This window comes from Lottia gigantea (genome assembly GCF_000327385.1).
Source record: "Lottia gigantea unplaced genomic scaffold LOTGIsca_49, whole genome shotgun sequence".
NCBI lineage: Eukaryota > Metazoa > Mollusca > Gastropoda > Lottiidae > Lottia > Lottia gigantea.
The window spans coordinates 227,884-249,560 of NW_008709687.1; the positions used below are offsets into that span (position 1 = coordinate 227,884).

Consider the following 21,677-nt stretch of genomic DNA (forward strand, 5'->3'; position numbering starts at 1 on the left):
TTGTTACTTTATCTGTAAATAAACCAGCGAATATCAAACTATGAAACAGTTTATTTCCCCTAGTCCGAAACATCTGTCTCTATTCCAGCTTCTGGCGTATATTTTGACAGTTGTGTGCTGGAGTAGACCAATTACGTTCAAAATAGCTATCAGAGGCATGAATAGAGGCAGATGTTTCGGTCGGATCCATGCTAAATATGTAATTAACAGACAGGATCGACACAAATATGAACAGCTGCTTTTGTACAGGCAGAAATTTAACATAAACGGATCAAAGAACTCATCAAAATTTGGTTTGTTGTCCGAGCGAGTCCAAATGCTCGCAAAGTAGGTTCATTGCCAATAACCAAGTGTTAGATACAGTGGCTCAACTAAATGATTGGGGGCCTGTGGCCAATCCCCCATATTTCTTTTCTAACATACGCTCTCCTGCATTTTTATCTGGGTGTAGGGGCACGTGGACTTGGTTCAACCAGTCCCTTGGGTAGTTGAACCACTGGTTAGGTGTACTGAAACAAAGCACATGGTCTGACTCCAAGAAACTAATGATTACCTAATATGGTTTGTATGAAGGTCGGTTTGTGTCTCCAGTTTCCAAAGAAATATAACGGTAAGCCAGAACAGATGATGATCAGAGCAAGACCGCTTTCTTGTGGTTTCTGGTAGATGGTTAAAATCACCAGAACTAGGCTGATAATTAACATAGTCAGAGGTAGAATCAACGGCAGCTAAAAAATATGAAAAGAACCAAAAAATTAAACTAATGAATAAAGGGTCGATTCACCTGAAACTTGCAATCGACAGAATCGAGCGCCTGCAACTGTCGGTACCTTGGAGTTTCTGATCCAAGAAGTAGTATAGAGTTCATAGACGACTGAAAATTCGCAGTGACCGTCTGTTGACATTCCATATTGTTCTAGTAACAATTGCATCTGGTGGTTGACATGGTCGTAAAGCTCATATCGACATTGACGGATCTGATGGGACGTCTTGAGATCCTTGGTCAGTCCCTTCCGTTAGGTACATCATTCTTTTTTGAGGCGAACCTGTTTCATATGGTATGGACGTAGAATCAGCGTCGTTTCTGAGAATTATTAGTTGAGGACGTCGAGAATTTCCAATGGGTTTTTCAGGCAATTATTTCCTCATGGTAAATAATTAAAAAAAAATTGGAAGTTTGGGGGCTGGGGCCAAACAGGAATTTGCCTGATTCCCCACGTTGCGTAGAATTATGAGTTATGATAATGTAATGATGTATGGTTATAAACATACCTTAATCGGACGGTGTAAGTAGGGTTCTTTCCACCTTAGATATATCAAGGACGCTAAGGTCGACGTTAGAATTATCGTAAAACCAAAACCCATCATCTCAATCAAATAAAATATTTCTTTGAAATTCTGCATAATAATTGTAAGAATACACTGAAATCAATACAAAATATGTTATTGAGAAGAGCATTTGAAACGTCCATCATGACATTGCGACGCGTCAGAGGGCGTTATACATTGATTAAGAAATGGGAATGCATAATCATTTCGGAGGGGTCTTATTGCATGCACGACTTCGATGTTCTCAGAAATTGTGGTCTGTTGCCGTAATCCCAACAAAAAACTGCCAAAATATCTATCAGAGGCTGGAATAAAGGTAGATGTTTAAGACTGTCCACACTGCGTGGTGTATCTTGTCTTCAGTGGTGATTACATGATCAGTAAAACAAATATTAAAACTTATTTCATAGATTCAATAAGATGGCACTTACCATAATGATTAGAGAAGGGGCCGGAGTTTTAAACTTGATGGTGATCATTGAAATTATTTTGGGTAGATGATTATTTTTAGAACCAACATAAAACAATCTGAAAAAGGCAAATCGTTGGTGACATGCATCTATCTATGGATGATAGGGCGATTTGTTATTGTACTTTTTCTGCTAACCCAATTCTTGTCCATAGTTGCATTATAAATAGATAACCTATCTAGACCTGAGGCCCCGTGTGCTACAAGCACAGTTGATAATCGAAAAAGAGTAGGCTAATTCCGTTGTCCTGGCAACTTTCCCCTCACTGCACACTGAATGGCGTTGCCCGTCTTCATTAGCCTACATGGTGCAGAAGAGAGGGACGTAAAACTCCATTTCATTTATTGATACCCACCTTGACATTGAGAGCATAGCGCCGTTCATACTGCCCATGACGGAGATAGCTATTAATACAGGCATGATGTACACTATACCTGGTACAGTCTGTTCAACAAAAGTCTGAAATGAAAAGAGCAGGAATAAAAAAGAAAAAAAAAAGAAATGAGAAATGATTGGTAATTGTGACCATGATAATGCTGTTGATGATTTTTGATGATGACCATGACGATGATGCTGTTGAGAATGAAGATTATGAGGCGGAGGAGGTAGAGGAAGGAGGAGGCTGAAGATGAAGGCGATGGAGGAGGAGAAGGAGGGGAACAGTTGGAGAGGAGGAAATGACTGATGAAGAGAAGGAGGTGAAGAAGGAAGAGGAGAGGGAGATAGAGGAGTAGGATGACGTGGAAGATGGAGGAGGAGGAAGAGAACAACTATTGCTGCCACATGTGGAATTGATCATGATTATGATGATGATGAGAAGGACGACTACGATGACGATAGTGATGATGATGATGATGATTTATCACAGCTACGAAAGAGATGATGGCGACAACGAGGACGACAACAGCGATGATGATGAAGATGATGATGACCAAGACGGCCTGTGACAACGACGATAACGGTGTTAATGATGAAAATGATTATAATATTACCACAGCTACAGCTGATGATTGAAGCATCTCGGTTGGTGTAAGGACGGTAAAATAAGCCACGTTAGCTACCAGATACACGCTGATTATTATCATCATTGATATTATTATTGCCAGTGGCAGGTTTCTGAAATACGAAAAGAAAAGATTATTTGACTTCTGAAGGATCCTGTTTACTAGATAGTCCTTGGTCAAGCTTCTTGGACATGAATTTACAGAGTTCTGGAGGATCTTTTCAAATACCTGATCCCTTGCTATCAAACGTCATGAAATAATCGACATTCAGATCCAATGACAGTTGGGTCGGCTGTACTACAGAGGACAGATGACTTCTTCAGTGCCGTTTCAGTAAGTATTCACTTGCAACTGGACAGATTGCAATAATGAGGAAAAGTAACTAATTACCTATGAGGTTCGATGACTTCATCCGCCAGAAAACTCAAATAGTTCCTAAAAAGAAGCCCATAAAATTGTTTTGAAAATGGATGAAATGTAAGAAGTTTAACGTCCTACTTTAAAGGAATACTACCACTTGGAACAGACATAAAATTTAACATCCCAACCTTGGTCAATAAGAGTTTATATTCATCAGTTGGACTTACCTGGTGCCGGTTGACTAATGACTAAAATCTCTATATAAGATATAGAGTAATCATTGAAAAATGCTTAATAGCTTAGTTTAATATATAATAACCCAGATCTATGAATTGATTTGATTATAGAAGGATTCTGTTGTAGACATCAGGTACTGCGCGGGTCACTGGTGAATAAAGACATTTAGATGGATTTAAACCCACGACACCTTATAGAAGATAGAATGGATGATCTGATTGCTCAGTAACTTACCAGCCTCCAAATGCCCAGAATCCAGAATAAAAAGCGATGGCAATAGATCCGGCTCGATAATCACTACCATCAAATGAATTGTTGAAATTTTCAGTGTGACCTGTTAAAAAAAATAATTTACATTGTGAATATTATTTACTTTACCAGTCTCTTTCTCGGCAGTTCTTAGATGAAAAAACCTAACAAAATTTAAAATTTATCACGTCGATCTTCGAATCAAATCAAATTGTATATGTAGTTTTCATTAGAAAAATAAGGAAACGCTCGGCGTTTTCTATAAACCTTCAGGAACTATGGACCGTTAAGTCTAGCAGGAATCTTTGTATCTTATTTTAAATTATGATTATTCTATTATTATTATATTATTTAAGATGTCACAACCGGGACATTTTGAATGACATGCGAATCAAAAAAAAAAAAAAATAGTAACGTTATATATACGTTTTGCTTCAAGGGAGGTAATTCTTTGTAATTTTATATGACCAGTGAGACTACTTATAAAAAATGTTTATATAAAATGTGTGTCGTTAGGTTTGAATGTATTCAAATCTCTGAAAGAGATGGAATATATAAACCTATTATAAGCCTTCGGAGTACTGTAATTCGAAGCACTGCACGGAGGTACAATGAGTACCTCTCAATATAAGCGAAAACCCCATTGTGCCCTCTGATCAATCTCCCTGTTTCTCTCTATAACCCTATCTGTTTTTCTCTACTGCCCCTACTTCATTTCTCTCTGTTTCTCTATCTCTTATTCTCTACTTCCCGTACTCCATTTCTCTCCGTAACCCTATCTCTTATTCTCTACTGCCCCTACTCCATTTCTCTCTGTAACCCTATCTCTTATTCTACTGCCCTACTCCATTTCTCTCTGTAACCCTATCTCTTATTCTCTACTGCCCCTACTTCTTTTCTCTCTGTAACCCTATCTCTTATTCTCTACTGCCCCTACTTCATTTCTCCCTGTAACTCTAATTCTCCTCTCCTACTTATTTCCTCTCTGTAACCCTATCTCTTATTCTCTACTGCCCCTACTTCTTTTCTCTCTGTAACCCTATCTCTTATTCTCTACTGCCCCTGCTATTTCCGCTAAACAAAATATAGTAACTTCTTGATAAATGCAGATGTCGGGTGAAACGAAAATGAATTTGTACGGTTCTTTTTTGCAAATGTTTTGCTTTATTTTGTGTTTTATTTTGCTTGTGTGTTTGGATTCTTACCGTTAGCTATCCACACCAATCCAATCACTATGACAATTAAAATGGCGATCAGTTTACTTCCGGTTATAATCACCTGGACTTTAGTTGCCCATTTCACATTAAAAGAATTAATGGCTGTCAAGAGAGCTGAAAGACAACATTTTGAGAGATTAATTTATCATCTGATACTAATCGGTCATACGGTTTGTCAACTGGACAACTCATTTGGAGTTTAAAGGGACAGTTTCGCCATCCGTTTGACCAATCGAACCTAAGACCAATCGGGAAGCTTTCAGTTAAGCTAATTACTAATAGTGTTCACAGCTCACCGTCGAAGTTTGAGCCTTCAAATCCATGTACATGCAGAATTATCCGAGTCTGAAAGGTGATCGTAGTGGCCCCCTTTATCAAATTTCTTATCATTTTACAATAGAGAAAGAATTTCATTTCATTTCGACATGCATCAACAGTTTCGGCATATCGTTTTCAGTCATGTTTACGGTGTTAACATCCATATGTAGGGCATCCATGAGTCTCTATTCAACTTTTGAATTGAAACGAGTAACTACTATGAGGCCAAGCAGAAAATTAAATAATCGTCCTTTAAATATATTATAGAACATTGTTAGCCATCCACTATAACAATAAGAAATGTTCCTTAGAGGAATTTCAAAGTTAGTTAACGGCGTCATATTACTATAGACATTTTGTGTGACAAGTTCTAAGTGAGAAAATTACAGTCAAGATACCACTATCAGAGGCGAGGTTTGGGGGAGACAACTGTCAACAATATCTATCAGAGGCGAGGTTTGGGTGAGACAACTGTCACCAATATCTATCAGACACGAGGTTTGGGGGAGACAACTGTAAACAATATTTATCAGAGACGAGGTTTGGGGGAGACAACTATCAACAATATCTATCAGAGGTGAGGTTTGGGTGAGACAACTGTCAACAATATCTATCAGAAGCGAGGTTGGAGGCGACAAATGTCAACAATATCTATTAGAGGCGAGGTTTGGGTGAGACAACTGTCAACAATATCTATTAGAAGCGAGGTTGGAGGCGACAAATGTCAACAATATCTATTAGAGGTGAGGTTGGAGCCAACAACTGTCAACAATATCTATCAAAGGCGAAGTTGGGGTTACAATTGTCAACGATATTTTTAGAAGCTGAAGGTAAAGTTCAAACTGTTTTGACCTAGGGCATGTCAATAGGTTTATGTAAATGACCCTCTCTATCAGTTATCATGTCAGCTATCGAACACGTTACTAAATGAAACTATTAAATGCTTGATATACATGCTTTATATAGATAATTGGTGGCCCAGTATCTAATGACATATCGCTATCAGTCGCTGAACTCTCTACAAATCATTAATGGAAGATTTCTTTTTCTTTTGGTCCTTTCTTGAAATTCCCAAGTTTCGTTCATATAGCATTTCATGACGTAACGTTCACAATGAACATTTTTTGAGAAAAGTATGGTTTGTATGCGATTAAATGCAAATTAAGACAACGTTTTGAGAGGCCCATATTATATCAGATACAATAAGCTTACTTACTAAAAACACAAACGCCCAACAAACGTATGGCCGAATTCGGTGGCTCACAATCGTAGTAAATTGGTCGTAGAACGTACGTTGCAAATATCAACGTTGATGCAGCATTTCCGACTGGTTGTATTATGATAAAATTTATCCACAAACATACGAATGAAAGCGTGTCACCAAACGCACGTCGTATGTAGACGTACTCGCCGCCCGATTGTGGGATACAGGCACCAAGTTCGGCGAAACACAATGCACATCCGGTTGAAAAAAGCCCACAGATGGTCCACAGAACGAGTGACATGCCAACGGACTGCACATTTTGTAAAATTCCAACTGGAGACACAAAGATACCTGACCCAATGATGATGCCGACTATTATAGATACACAATGAAATAGTGTTATTTGTTTTGCAAGTTTCACCTGGGTAGATGTCGGTTGTGAAGTCGGCAGTCTTCTCTCGCTTATAGCCATATTAAAAGTCTCAACGCTGTATCAGCGATGTCTCTACTGTAATTATATTTTAAAACTCGAATCAAGGGGCGTCTCAAAACTTTTATCTTTTTAATTGTCATAAGTTTGACTTAAACCAATGGTTACGGAGCGGATTTACACTCACGGTTACGACGGCCAACGAACACCAACGTTCACGGCTGCTCATCCAATCCAATGGCTACGGCAACTGATTAACAACGGTTACGGTTGCTGATCTTCAATATTCGTTAATGAATGTTTAGTCTCTAAATTTGTCTTGATGACACAAAATCGGTGTACCGAGACCTGCATTGGATTTTGCCCCTCTTATGAATCTATAACGAAGTGTAGTGAAGTGGATTGTTGATCTTTAATTAAAAATGAATTGAGTTACTCCCCTTTCATTGAAATCGTGTCAAAACGTTTCGAGTTGGTTAAAGGTGCTTGGAGTTTAACACTTTTATTTTTGCACCCGAGTGGGCTAATATTAGTAGAAAGCCACGCAGTGTACAGTGCGGGCATTTTTGTCGCGTCAGTCGCACTCGCCATCTCTGTTTCAATTTCAGTCTGTCAAGAGATCACGAACTTGCACAGCTCAAACGACAAACGTCCTATCTAATCGAATAATAGACGATTATCCAGTTATTTATAATTAGCCTATTGGTTAAAGGTTAAAGCGGAGGTCATCGGGTTAGGTCAAAGGTTATTGGGATGAATGTTCAAGAGGGCCGTCATTAGATCTTAACTGTAAAGGCTACCTTAAAAATAAAAGCTAATAAAAAACGGAACGAAACAAGTTTTGTTTTAATTTTTATTTCTTCTTTTCGTATTTCTGGTAGAAAGCTTTCCTTTTAACCTCAGTTAAATATGTTCTTTATTTGTTTTACTTGCTTTTGGTAAGGGGAAATAACACCAAAAAGAATTATAAAAGAAGGGAAATGAAATGAAATGAATGGAGTTTTACGTCCTACTTTTCTGCATGAGGACGAATGAAGACGGGCGACGTCATGACGGAAATTTTGCCAGGACAGCGGCATTAGCCTGCTCTTTCCAACTGATGAGGGATCTTTAACGTGCACAGCCTCGGGCCTCGGTATAAAAGAAGGGAGGTAACACCTGTAAGTTTTATAATAAATCGTTATTAAATAACATAACTTTATTCGTAACAGATCATTATTCGTTAATATATTCGGGCTATTTACAACAGAACGGCTCGGATTATTAATAATCTAGTATTACATCAGTAAGTTCATATCTGGACTATTTACAGACAACCAGGAACATATTCTCGAAAACTTAAAAAAATGCAGTAATCTGATTGGATAATAACTAATCAATTTAGAATAAATTTAGATTACTAACTAGATGATTGGAACACTAAAATCACCTTAACTCAAGTTTTCGAGAATAAGGCTCCGATTGGTTTATTTAGTTAGGCCTACTACAATAATATCAAATTATCAAAATGTGTCATTCTTAACCTACTGATCACTTAACCGAAACACATTGATAACTAAATTGCACGGAATATAAACACGTGAACATCGCATTTCCATTTCGCCGGAACAATGTTTTGGACTTATGCGTAGCCTCTTATTTGGCTTTGTTCGACATTCTTCAGCATTCGAAACCAAATACGTGAATAAGCTTAGGTCGTTCAGAGGTCAATAAGAATATACATTTCGAATACGACGAAACTAGACTTTGCATTTAGAAACGTAAGCAAATCATTCGACGGTCAATCTGATTGTTAACTAAGTCCAATCACCACAGTCTTTTCACCATTTGAACGAACACCATCTGGTTTGGACAATAAAACAAAATTTCACAGAAACCAAAATTAAGCCATTTGAGTTCACAATGTAACGAGACATTGTATAGTTTGATTCAGATCTGTCTATAACTTTACTATATACAACACCAACGTCACCATATTGTATTACTACATATTTACTACAACATTGTGGCAAGAAATCTACATTGACCACGTCACCGGAGTAGTGTATCGCGTCACCAATACATGGGTTGTGTATAACGTCACTAATACAGTGGTAGCGTCACCGACACGGGGATAATATAATATAACTTAAATCGTCACTAGTACAAAAACGCCACTAGTACAAGAAATGAGTATAACGTCATCGGTACTGATGTGTAATACGTCACCAACACAGGGGTCACTAATATAGGAGTTGTGTATAATGTCATCAGCACTGATGATGTGTATAAAGTCGCTTACACACGAGTCACTAAGATAAGAATTGTGTAAAACGTCACCAAGACACCTATACCGACAGATATGTGAAACGTTACGTGTACTGGATAGATGTGTATTACGTCATCAGTACTGTGGTCTGCCACAGTTTGTCGTGATCGGAGGTAGAAAACACAGAAACACTACACACTACTCGTCAATGTCTTCTATATTTCCTCCTCTTTTTCTTTTCATGTCTGTTTTTCTTTTTATTCTTGGGTTTATTTTGTTTTTCTGCATTGATGTAGCCTTTACGTCCTAGCTCATCCACTGATATTTCAGGACAGAATCCCGTTCTAATTTGAAACGGCGATTCTTTCACCGTACACTCAGGGGTCATACACTTTCCTGATTTGATGCATCTGAAATAGAAAGAGTAGGTATCTAAGAAAGATGTCCAAGAGAGGAGAAGAATCGAGCAAGAGAGGAGAAGAATAATACAATTTTTAACACGTTACCGGAGTTGTGTATAACCTGACATTAAATTGTTGTGTCGCCACTAAGACAATGATAGTGTCATCAGTACCACAACGTTGTTTACGATTCAGAAAAAGCATTCAGAATCGTCACGTTACATTACTGTGTATTTTGTTACTTCCTGTAGCTTACGATTGATAGTCGCACCATAACCATTAAATCATCGAGACACGGTTTGTATTTTTTTTTTCTGTCTGACAAGAAAGGTGACTTCACTGCACAATGTCATATTTCAAACTATTTAATTATAGAAAGTTCACAGCCCTTGCACTTCCTTACATATTATAGAGGAAAATAACTACATTAAATACGTGATATATACCCAGTTACAAAAGATGAGCTCACGTCGACTGCACGACTGACAGAATCTGGGAGCCACTGAATTTTCAACAACTGCAAGCAACTGGCAGTGTCTCAGTGGCTAAACTACCACGGTGTTTGTTAGAACCATGTCCACGGACCCCCATCTCTAAGGGACCACCACCCCAGAAAAAATGCAAGAGAGCATTATGTTGAAAATATTCCCGGGAGAGTTCCCCAGTCCACTTAAGTTCACGGGCTCCCACGCATGTAGTTGAACCACTGGGGTATCTGGGAGAAGTTGATTAGTCATTGGATTTCGCCAACGAGAGGCTTGTCGACTGCGTCGGATTCATTGAGATTCTTTTAATCACATCGTCATTCAATTTCAACATTTATCTGAATACACATCTAAATATACCATATTCACAATGGCAAGCTATTACCAACTACGCCAAATACCTTGACATCATTAAGCACTTTTCTTGCATCACAATATTCAGCGAATTAAGTGGGATATATACGCTTGCTATTGCAGACAATCAGAGTAATGTAAACGTAATGGTTAATTTTTTACAGATCTAAGGCCTATAACATTGATTGGCTGAATTCGCTAGCATACAATCCAATCAATATCTGCATATACAAACTTCCATGATACAAAATAGTGCTTTATGATGTCAAGGTATTAAACATAGTTCTTCATATCTAGCAGGACTTTAGGCACCGGGAGACACTTGTCTTCAAACTGGTTAGCTCACCATGGTGCAGCCATAATACTTACTCTAGATCTTTCTCTGTCAGTGGATAAAGTCCATCTTTAATTGTTCTACAGATTATATTCTCTTCGTTTTCTCCTTCCAAACAATCACAGATACACCGCAGTTCTGGTCGGAACTTCACGAAGGGGAACGGACATTCTTGATGACACCTGAAACGATACCAACAAAATTGCAGGACCTTCTGGGATACCAGGTGTTGATTGAGGGCTTGGCGAAAGAAAAAAGAAGCATCTTTCAACAAGGAATATAACTTAGGTTCTCGAGGGTTCTTTCTACCAGCTGATCTTTGACCAACCTCTTGGTATATATTGTACCAGGATAACAATTTAGGTTCACGAGAATCCTGTATACCTGCTGCTCTTTGACCAAACCAATGGCAATGGTTTTACAATGATAACAACTTAGATTCTCAAGGACCCTGTCTTCCAACTGCACCTTGGCTAAACCAGGGGTTTCAGACGACATTTTCAACCAGCTGATCTTTGGTCAAACCCTCTGTTCTTCCTGGACTATCTCTATAAAAATTGTATTTACTTTAACTAAAACACATTGTGTTAAATTAACTGTGGTCTGGATAAATTAATAATGTTCTTAGTTGAATTACCTACCCTGGGAGGCCTTTTCGTTCCTTGCAGCCACATTCAGTATGATTGATAAAGGTTCGTGTTTCGAGCAGAGTCTCGTGAGGTCGGACTGTCCCGCCTTTCTCGCTCACCGATAACACTAAAAATGTTTTTTTCACAACTTGTAAATATTTTGGTCCACACTCCTGACTTTTATTGCCGCAGCACCCACTTGTATTCCTACACCGATATAAAATAGTGCACTCTGGGTACAACATCCGGTTGAAATGGTTTTCAGCCTCCACGTGAACTATTTCCGGTTGTGGATATTTACACTGGCTCATTGGACTCGTTTCCATCTCTTCCATGTGGTGGTAGGCTTCACTTAATTCTGGAAAACATAGATTTAATTTATTTTATAACTAATTTAGGGTGACTATTGCATAGTGGGATTTGATTTCGGCCAATCAATGCCGTGGTGACATATGTTTTCATCCAATCATTGCCAAGGTAACGGTAGCTTCCACGCGAATCTATAGATGGAAATTCTTTTTGAAGCAAATGGATATCCTGTTACTCAAATAATCCCACAAACGAAATTGATGGAAAAAAGCCCTTTACCTTCTTCAAACATATTGGTTCCAGCAATCGCCATTTTCTCATCTTCATAGTCAAACTCGAAATCATAATCATCGCTGTTCTCTCGCTTCTTCTCGCTTTTTCCCGTTAACAAATTCTCCATAGTTCTCGCCGCCAGCAGTTCGTGAATCTGATCATCCGAAATGTCTTTCTCTTGTAAGAATATTCGGATTATATCATAAGATTTGTTAAGACGGCGGATAGAGTTGTGGAAGTCGTTCATGGACAGTGTTTGGATAGTCATATCCTGTGAAAATATCAAACAGAAATGAGTTAAACATAGATGACTTAACTCAAACCATTCATAGGTAAATCTTAGAAGAAAAGTACAGCTTCTAAAGCCCCAGTTCCTTAATTGATCATCGGTTTTCTAGGGGCACATCTAAGAAGCCGAATTAAGATGCTTCTTGAGCAAATTTCAAATAAAATTCATCTAATTAGATTCTCTGAAGCGTATATCAGCGGTGAAATTGAAGAGAAATGTAGACTGTCATTGCTCTTGTGAGATGGTTCGAGGACCAACCTCCCCGATACCCATCCTGAATAAAGATAAAGCATACTAACCGTTAAGACTTCGGAATCTACAAACTGGTTCACATTTTCGATAGAATCATAGTCACTGTCTAGTGTCTTATTAAAGATTATCCCGGTACACGTGGCAAATAGCACCAATAACACACACTGTCCTAGCAGACGTAATACTCGCATCCTGTTCCACGTTGGTGCCGACGAAGACGAAGACGTTGATGATGATGATGGTGATAAAGACGTTGACGATGAGTTGAAAGAAGAACCAGATTGAAGCTGTCGACAATGGTGACACTGATAATACTCGGCTAATTCTGGAAATGGAACTTTCTGCTGGAAATTGTCGGCCTGTTGCACACTGTACGACGCCCTGTAAAGAGATACAGAATATTTCAAATAAAAATAATAATGACATAAAAGTGAATCTGCATCAATCGAAACTGCCTGCAAATATATTGATGGATTTCATCTCAAATTAGGGATACCCTTGAATAATTTGAAACTAATAGATGCATGACGGGCGTGTCAGTTGTTCGCCCGACTTTCAAGAAACTTCAATGGCTAAACAAGATGAGTGGGCGCTCGTGGGTTGAGGTCCATGCGCTGAGAATTCTTTTAAACATATGCTTGCATTTTGTCTCGGGGTGGGCCCCCTTAGGGATGGAGACCCATGGACCTGGTTCAACCAGTCCCTATGTTAGTTGAGCCACTGGAAAGCTAGCGACTGTGTTTGTCGGTTTGGTAACATTGTCAGAGTCAATAAACTAACAAGCTAGTATTGGTCATTGCCAAATCGGTGCCTTCAAAGATTCGACAATACATTGATATTACATCACAGGAATTGGAGAAAGTCTCTGATACACGTAATTTTTTTAAGAATTCTTTCTTTTACTGGTTCTAATATTTGAAAACAATGAAGATTACAGTAAGAATGTCGATTAGAAGTTGAGATTGTACTAAGATGATATCAAGGGGGGTAGAAATAATATCAAATTAAAATAACAGACATCTCTCATTATTAAACTCTCTTTAGTCAGTTTTTACATCGTTAAATTTTAAATCAACAACAACTACCACATCGAGACACAAACACACGGGGGGTCGGAGATAGCTTAATATTAGAGAGGAGGGGGGGGGGGGGGGTCTTAGTTAGACAATCCGATTGATAGCGATTGTTTGTGTGGCATCGATAGCTGGGTTTTATTGACCACTTGGAACATCATTTAGTCAGTGTGGCTTATAATAATTAAAATCGGACTCACGGTCCATTACTTAAAGGGTGTTTTTAGGTGCTTGGAAATATTTTTAATCAAATTTATGAATACTATACACCAAAATCTAAAAAGTATGTTCTTAAAATAACTGATAGTTTTAGTATCAAGAACGCCAAAACAAGTTAAACTGTTTAGGTGAACATTTTAACTTCGTAATGTTTTTTGGTTGATATTGGACAACTAAAACTAAATATTGAGGCATTATAAAGCCAAACAACAAAACCAGATCAAACAATTAGTACGCTCTGTATTAATCACCGCTTTTAAAACAATACATAGAAATATATGGCGATATATTTTCGAAAGTTCTTTTTCAAATATGTTGCTGTCTCTTTAAACAAAAGATTTAGCGGATATGTATACTGTCGTCACCTCGTTATTAACATCCTCGGGGATCTAGGATAGGAATGCCCGATAATGTTGGTTAAGCAAATATTTGGGATTCGGTCGAAAAGCAAATATGAAAATCCCTGTATAATGTGCTCTTGGAGAACTCTAAACCCCAAATTAAGTGTAAATTAAATAATAGCTTGTTTTATAACTAAAACAGATGGTATGAAAATAAAACATTCCTCGATTATTAAGAGAAAATAAATAAAGATCTTACCCTAACATACCTCACGCTGTGAAATATAATATCGAATAACTTACTTAATACCCTAGACGGTTAATATCCACTTTTCAATAAACTGCATTGATGATGCAACTTTGACTCGAGTGATGAAATTAAATGAAATTTAATGTTTCGACTTCGATTTTCTGTTCAGTGAAAATGTGTGGGAATATGACAAAACATTTTTTTTGTCGTACTTCATACTCTAGATACGTTACTGGACTAATGAAATGAAATAAAATGAAGTATTATGTCCTACTGTTCTGTTTCTCATTGGGCTAATGAAATGTTTTACTGTTCTGTTTCTTATTGGGCTAATGAAATGTTTTACTGTTCTGTTTCTTATTGGGCTAATGAAATGAAATAAAACGCCTAATGAAATGTTCTACTGTTCTGTTTCTTATTGCGCTAATGAAATGAAATATAGTTCTATGTCCTTATTGGGTTTGGATATGCAATGAAATACTTTTTTTAAGTCTCACTTAATCCTCCTGTCCTGTACCTTATATACGTATAAAAGAGTTTTACGTTCTACTAATCTGTTCCTTATTGGACTAATGAAATAAAATACCCTACTGTTCAGTACCTTATTAGACTAATGAAATGAAATGGAGTTTTATATCCTACTGTTCAGTACCTTATTGAACTAATGAAATGAAATAGAGTTTTATATCCTACTGTTCTGTATCTTATTGAACTAATGAAATGAAATAGAGTTTTATATCCTACTATTCTATATCTTATTAGACTAATGAAATGAAATAGAGTTTTATATCCTACTGTTCTATATCTTATTAGACTAATGAAATGAAATAGAGTTTTATATCCTACTGTTCTATAGCTTATTGAACTAATGAATTGCAGTATTTAATGTCCTATTAATCCCTACCTTGTGTGATCAGGAGCAATCCCATGATGTGTGCAATGAGAGTCTCCATTTCCATGTTATAAAGTGTATAACTTGTAAGATGAATTTTGTTTTAATTTGTTTAAAATAAAAGTTAACATAGTAATACATTATTCAATGTTGTGTTTGTTGTTATTTTTTTGTAATAAGATTGTAATATATGCCCTAGCATGTCACATAAAATATACATTTCACAAGAATAAAAGTTAATAATGATACATCAAAGCTTATGTGACGTTTATTGCGCCTCACAAATGTGCACATTAAATTTAGTAAGGTGCGAAAACCCCAATTATTTATTATGTGCTTCACAATGGCACATAAATTCAGAACGCTGGCGGCCAGGATTTGATTAAACTAATTACCATTTCTTCATATTTAAACAAAAACTTCGAAACGTACGTTAAACCATACACCCTTATCAATAAATATCAAAAGTATTGGTGTGTTGTATCGAAACGCTGTGAGGCTGGTTTTTCCCCATCTGAATGAGATTGTTTGGTCGTACTCATACTATATTCACGAGTTTCGTGCGTGTGTTAATATTTACAAAACAAAACGTATGTAGAAGCGTGTTAATTAGCTGTATGGAAGTCACGTGACATCACGTTTCCTATCTATGGTTAACTTTCTAAAGTGAAACACGGTAGAAATATGTTATAGGTAATATATTAGTTCCATTTTAATCTTTTTGTCCTGGCTTCGATTTTCTTTCATTAATTTTCGTCATTGGCTTCATTAATCAGAAGCGGCCAGTGATAATTTTCACGTATATTAGATTTCGTTATAAATTGAGAGAAAATATAACTTACAGTACAGGTTCACCTACAAAATCTATTTTTACTTGAACAACCCCAATTCAAAAGTAGAATATTAATTCTTTAAAGAAATTAAGGTTATAGAAAGGACATCCAGGTGTGTCGACAGGCAGCCAATCAAACTGCATAATTTACTGTGGAAACAATCCTTAAATAAACCAGACTCACTAATTCACCCATGAAATGACTTTAATTTAGCAAAAAATTTCATTGACAATTTGAAATATTTGACTGTAAAATAAACATAAAGTTATATTTGTGTATATATACGACTTGTTCATTCAGACGTCTTGTATCGTTATCGCTATGCACCTATGAGTACAATATTATGAATTCATACAATTTGCCCTTTAATGACGACACGTGTATATTGTGTTGAAACGTTATGTGCCCAACCTTATTAAAGAAGTTTGTTATATTCCATACTATTGTCTTGTGTTTTTGTTATATATGTGCTCATCGCTTCTATATGTCGTTCAAATCTTATATTATGTTCGTCTGCTGACAGAGGCCTATAGAAATATCCCGTCTTCATTAGCCAACATGGTGCAGAAAAGAAAGACGTAAAACTCCATTCTATTCAACTGTTGAATAAACTGAAGACCCCCCTCCCCCCCCCCCCTCCCCTTTTTAAAATGATGGTCTGTGTGTAGTGGTTGAGTACTAGTACATGTATATTGTATTAATAATAATAAAGATATAAAGATACTACCAGAGTATATCAAACAGCAGGCAACCAATTACACCGTCTAGCCGTTCATATAAATAGTTCTAATCCCCTTGGTAGAAATAACAACATACAACCTAACTACACACAATACACCGAGTCACCCTTTATTGTTAAATATTGCTTAAATTATCTGCCTGTTGTGGGCAGTCATGAACTTTCAAGAAATAGAACGAAATGATTTTAAGTATTACATCATACTGTTAAACCGGAACTGGTAAGTACATAGGATCTGTAAGCGACAAGGAAAAAACAAGGTGAGGGTGCCTCTTTCGAATATCAGTAACTTTCCTTGCCAAATTTCCCTCAGTGCGCACTGAAAAGTTTGTTAGTGCGTACACTGAGTCCAGAATAGTAGGATATAAACCATGTTCATTATTCATTACAACAACCTGTTCACTTGATGATGCAAGTCTATTATTAGTGATATCAAAAATTAATTCATGTTGCGTTCAATTACATCCAGAACAGCTGTTTTTTATTCATTACAACAACCTGTTCACTTGATGATGCAAGTCTATTATTAGTGATATCAAAAATTAATTCATGTTGCGTTCAATTACATCCAGAACAGCTGTTTTTTATTCATTACAACAACCTGTTCACTTGATGATGCAAGTTTATTATTAATTTACCTATTATTTATTTATCATTTATTATATATTTAGCCAAAACATTTCCCCATTGCGCACTGTATAGCATTGTCCCTATCAATAATCCAATCAGATGGTAAAAATAGGACGTAAACCTTCTTGAAATTTCAATTCTATCGTTTTAAAAATCGATATGTAACGTGCACCATGTGGAAGTTAATAATAAAAATAAATCAACATCATAAAACTCTGTCATAAACCTTGATTTCAATCTAAAATCGATAGACAAACAACAATTAAAGCAGCTTTTAGTAACAGGGTTTATGTAGTGCACGATATTTTCGTCTGGTTTCAGAAATATGGAAGATTAAAGACTAGTCTTGATTTAGTCATATGAAAGATTGACTGTTAGCCACCTAGCTGTAAATGGATACATACGAGATCAATGTCAAGATGTTTGGCCAATGATCAGCTGGTAGAAGGATTCTTAAGAACCTAAGTTGGTTTGGTACAGGACTAGTTATTAGACAGGATTCTTTGGTTGTTATCTGTGTAACATGTACAGAGATTTAACCAAGAAACAGCTGGTAGACAGGATCCTTGAGAGTCTAAGTTGTTATCCTTGTGAAATGTTAAATCATTGCCGATAGCTTTGGCCAAGGAGCAGCTGGTAGACAAGATCCTTGAGAGCTTAAGTTGTTTTCATTATTACGTCAATGTCCAGGGGTATGGCCAAGAACCAGTTGATAGACAGGATCCTTATTATCCTAGAAAAATCATTGCCAAGAGGTTTGACTAAAAGATCATCTGGTAGACAGAATCCTTAAAAACCTTGGTTGTTATCGTTGGTAAGAATTTGACCCAGGAGCTGGTAGACAGGATCATAAAGAACCTTATCGTTGTAAAAACAATGGTAAGAATTGGACCCAGGAGCTTGTAGACAGGATCTTGAAGTATATTCTACCCGTGAACAAAGAATATCGTCAAGAAATGTTTTGACAGTTTTAGAAATTTGCCAGAATTAAAGAAAATGGAATGGAAATGATTCAAAAGAATAAAAGTTAATAATAAGAAATAGTTTAATGGAGTGTATTATAAACAAAGCAATTAAACGCTGATGGAAATTATCGACAGTATAAAATCAGAAGAATGATAATGCAATTAAACCATCAACACTTTGTTTTTGTTTCTATTAGAGACCACTCGGCACTGGTTGGTCTGTTTTACCATTTATCCTGTCTTGTTTGTGAATCTTAAAGAATGTGATTTTTTGTATGTGTATCAGGAATACCAGTCTGCTTTTCTAGCAGTGATAGAATCTGAACGAGATGTTCTGGAATCACAGACGTTATACAGACATTATACAGGGGGGGTGGGGGGGGGGGGACGGTGAAAATCTGTATGTTTCTTTCATGGGTCCAACCACTGCGTTCACTTTCCAGGTAATTGGCCGTTGGCAAAACAAAGACACCTAGAATATTGTTTATATTAAGATAAGTTACAGCTTGAAATAGATTTAATTAGAAAGTTCATCTCAACTATTTTATCATTAAATACACTTAGATAATAAACTTATATAATCATAGGATAGCTAGGATTCTCGGTGACGTGGGTTCGAATCCTTTTGATGTGAAGTATAGACGTATATACTCATAGTTTGGATTATCGGTGCCGAGGGTTCGAATCCCCTTGAAATGAAGTATAGACGTATATACTCATAGTTTGGATTATCGGTGCCGAGGGTTCGAATCCCCTTGAAATGAAGTATAGACTTATATACTCATAGTTTGGATTATCGGTGCCGAGGGTTCGAATCCCCTTGAAATTAAGAAAAAGACCCAAACAATTTTAGCATTCTCGATGCCGAGGGTAAAAATCCCATTGGAATGAGGAATAGACACAATTAAGGATAGGTTAGATTCTCGGTACCATGGGTTCGAATTGTCTAAGGCCAGTGCTTTTAAGCAATCTTCTATCTTCTACACCTTACCTTACATCTTGAAAATGAACTGAGAATAAACACTCACTGCAATAGTAAAACTATGCATAAAAACTAAAGAGTAGAACGCACCTTGTGGGTATTTAAAATATATTTCTGGAGTTAAATCATCCCTGGTGGAAAATAAACCAACTTTTATCTCGAATCCAAATCTGTCACATAAAAAATTTCAACTCACAAGCTCACAAGGTAAAATTGAAGTAAACAATCGTTCCAGACAGTTTACGTCCAGATCGTTGATGATTTTAATAACCGCATTAAATTCGCTGAGTTCAATTAAAGTAAACAATCGTTTCACAGAAGTCTAAGTCTAGATCGTTGATGATTTTGAACAAAAATATAAACGTCATTAAATGTAAAAACTTAGTCAACAATCGTTTCATAACAGTTTATGTTTAGATCGTTGATGACTTTATACAAAATACACACGCACTAACTGCACTAGTAAAAATGAAGTAAACGATCGTTTCACAACAGTCTGAGTCTAGATCGTTGATGATTTTAAATGAAACTATAAACGCGTTAAATTCACAATGCAAAAATGTTATACACAATCGTTTCAGAACAGTTTACGTTTAAATCGTTGATGATTTGAATAAATATTCAACCCCAATTAAATTCACAACGATCACAACATTTTTCAGAGCTGTTTAGATCACCAAGTTCCTAGACACTATTCCAAATTTAAACAAAGAAGAAAGGAATAAGAAAAAGCCGAGTTGATTTTAATCAAATCATGATTGCAATCAACATTCTTGGTTTCAAGGTAAACTGCCAAAATAAACTACACAATCAGGTTTTTATTACCATCATTCTATTTCATTAATGTAATCATCATGGAAATAAACATTACGATGAATTAAATTCCGGATGGTCGAGGCCAAATTTGCATAGTTTGGAATTAAAATATTTGCACTTTAGAGATGATTTTGGTTAATAAGTTTATAAAGACTAATAGGTACACCGATTTGTTTTCCTTTATTATAGATGGACTAGAACCCCGATTCTCAAGTTGAATAGTGATACAGGTCATTGATAAATAATTCAAAATTACCAGGTACTGCAAGCTGCAAGTGATTAAATGGAAAAAAAAAACTTTCGACAACGCCCCCACCTGTTCTAATGGCTATGGCAGCACTAAGTCCTACTAAATAGCGCAACAAAAACATGCAAGCGCAAACAAGCGCAAACAAGCGCAAACATTATATTCGTATGCTCTGTTACAATTAAAAAAAATCGAAACATTTAAGAACTTATACCATTAAAAATTCATAAAATGGTTTTGTAGATTGCAAAAACAAGATCTCTTTAACAAATTATACCAAATCAATGAATACATCCCTTGAGATAAATGTGTAGATGTGTTTAAAAGTCGATCAGTGCAGAATGTATAGTTTGCATACCAAAGAGTAAAAAAAACAATGTTCAGCGTATATCATAAACGAAACCAATAACCTACGAAATGAAAGTGATATCACAGAAAAAGGACACGAACTTGATAGATAAGGCGATTAAGGTGTCTTCAAATTACAAATAACAGACCAAATTATAAACGTTATAACCATAAGAATGAAAGTGATATCAGAGAAAGGACATGTATTTGATAGATAAGACGATTACGGTGACTTCAAATTACAAATAACAGTCCAAATTACAAACAAAAATTTGACCTTGGTCACAGAATTGAAGTTTAAGGCTTGTAGACATATGTAGAAAAGATTTAAACTAGCTTAATGGGGAGTTTAGTGGTCGTTGAAGAAATTTGGCTTAGAGACGTCAATCATCAATGCATATCAACTCAATTCGCAATTTTGTGGAAACAAAACACATTTTTACACTGTTAACAACGTAGGAACTCGAAGCTAGTCCTCCACAGAAGTTCCTGACAATTATTTTAAAAGGACAACAAGTTTGGGTTCTCTGGGATCCTGTTAACCAGTATGTCCTTGGCCAAACCCGCTTGACAATGATTTTATAAGGATAACAAATTCAGTTCACAAGGATCCTGTGTTTCAGCTAATCCTTTGTCAAACCCCATGGCAATGACCCAGCCAGGTCACCTTGGTCCAAATTGCAACACAATTAATTCATAAACACGCTGCAATTTCGACAGGGAACATTTTAAGTGAGTTTGAAAGAAAGAAATCGCCTACCGTCGTTTTTGGACTTGAACAGTAGGGTAGAACTGGAACAATTTGGACGCTAAATAACCAAACCTTCGACCTTTTTTCTTGCCTCGACTATTCACCCTACAATAGTCGAGAAGCAAATTCAAAGTTTTTGATTATTGATAAATGGGGAACAAATTTTCTAAAAGTTTTCTTACAGGGGCAGCGTCATTTC

At 36.5% G+C, this 21,677-nt stretch overlaps 2 protein-coding genes across 2 annotated transcripts; both read right to left on the minus strand.

Moving 5' to 3' along the window:
• Window positions 1-542: 542 nt before the first annotated feature.
• LOTGIDRAFT_179020 (hypothetical protein) lies at window positions 543-6,689 on the minus strand (the record flags this gene model as incomplete). The annotated part of the gene is made up of 9 exons (XM_009061537.1): window positions 543-728; window positions 1,273-1,422; window positions 1,761-1,857; window positions 2,155-2,258; window positions 2,792-2,915; window positions 3,194-3,238; window positions 3,635-3,734; window positions 4,855-4,980; window positions 6,401-6,689. The coding sequence occupies 9 exons, from the start codon at window positions 6,687-6,689 to the stop codon at window positions 543-545; spliced, it is 1,221 nt and encodes a 406-aa protein (XP_009059785.1).
• Window positions 6,690-9,271: 2,582 nt separating this feature from the next.
• LOTGIDRAFT_165019 (hypothetical protein) lies at window positions 9,272-21,674 on the minus strand (the record flags this gene model as incomplete). The annotated part of the gene is made up of 7 exons (XM_009061538.1): window positions 9,272-9,476; window positions 10,676-10,822; window positions 11,282-11,627; window positions 11,858-12,122; window positions 12,440-12,773; window positions 21,488-21,583; window positions 21,661-21,674. 7 exons carry the CDS (start codon window positions 21,672-21,674, stop codon window positions 9,272-9,274), a joined length of 1,407 nt encoding a protein of 468 aa, XP_009059786.1.
• Between the last annotated feature and the right edge of the window lie 3 nt (window positions 21,675-21,677).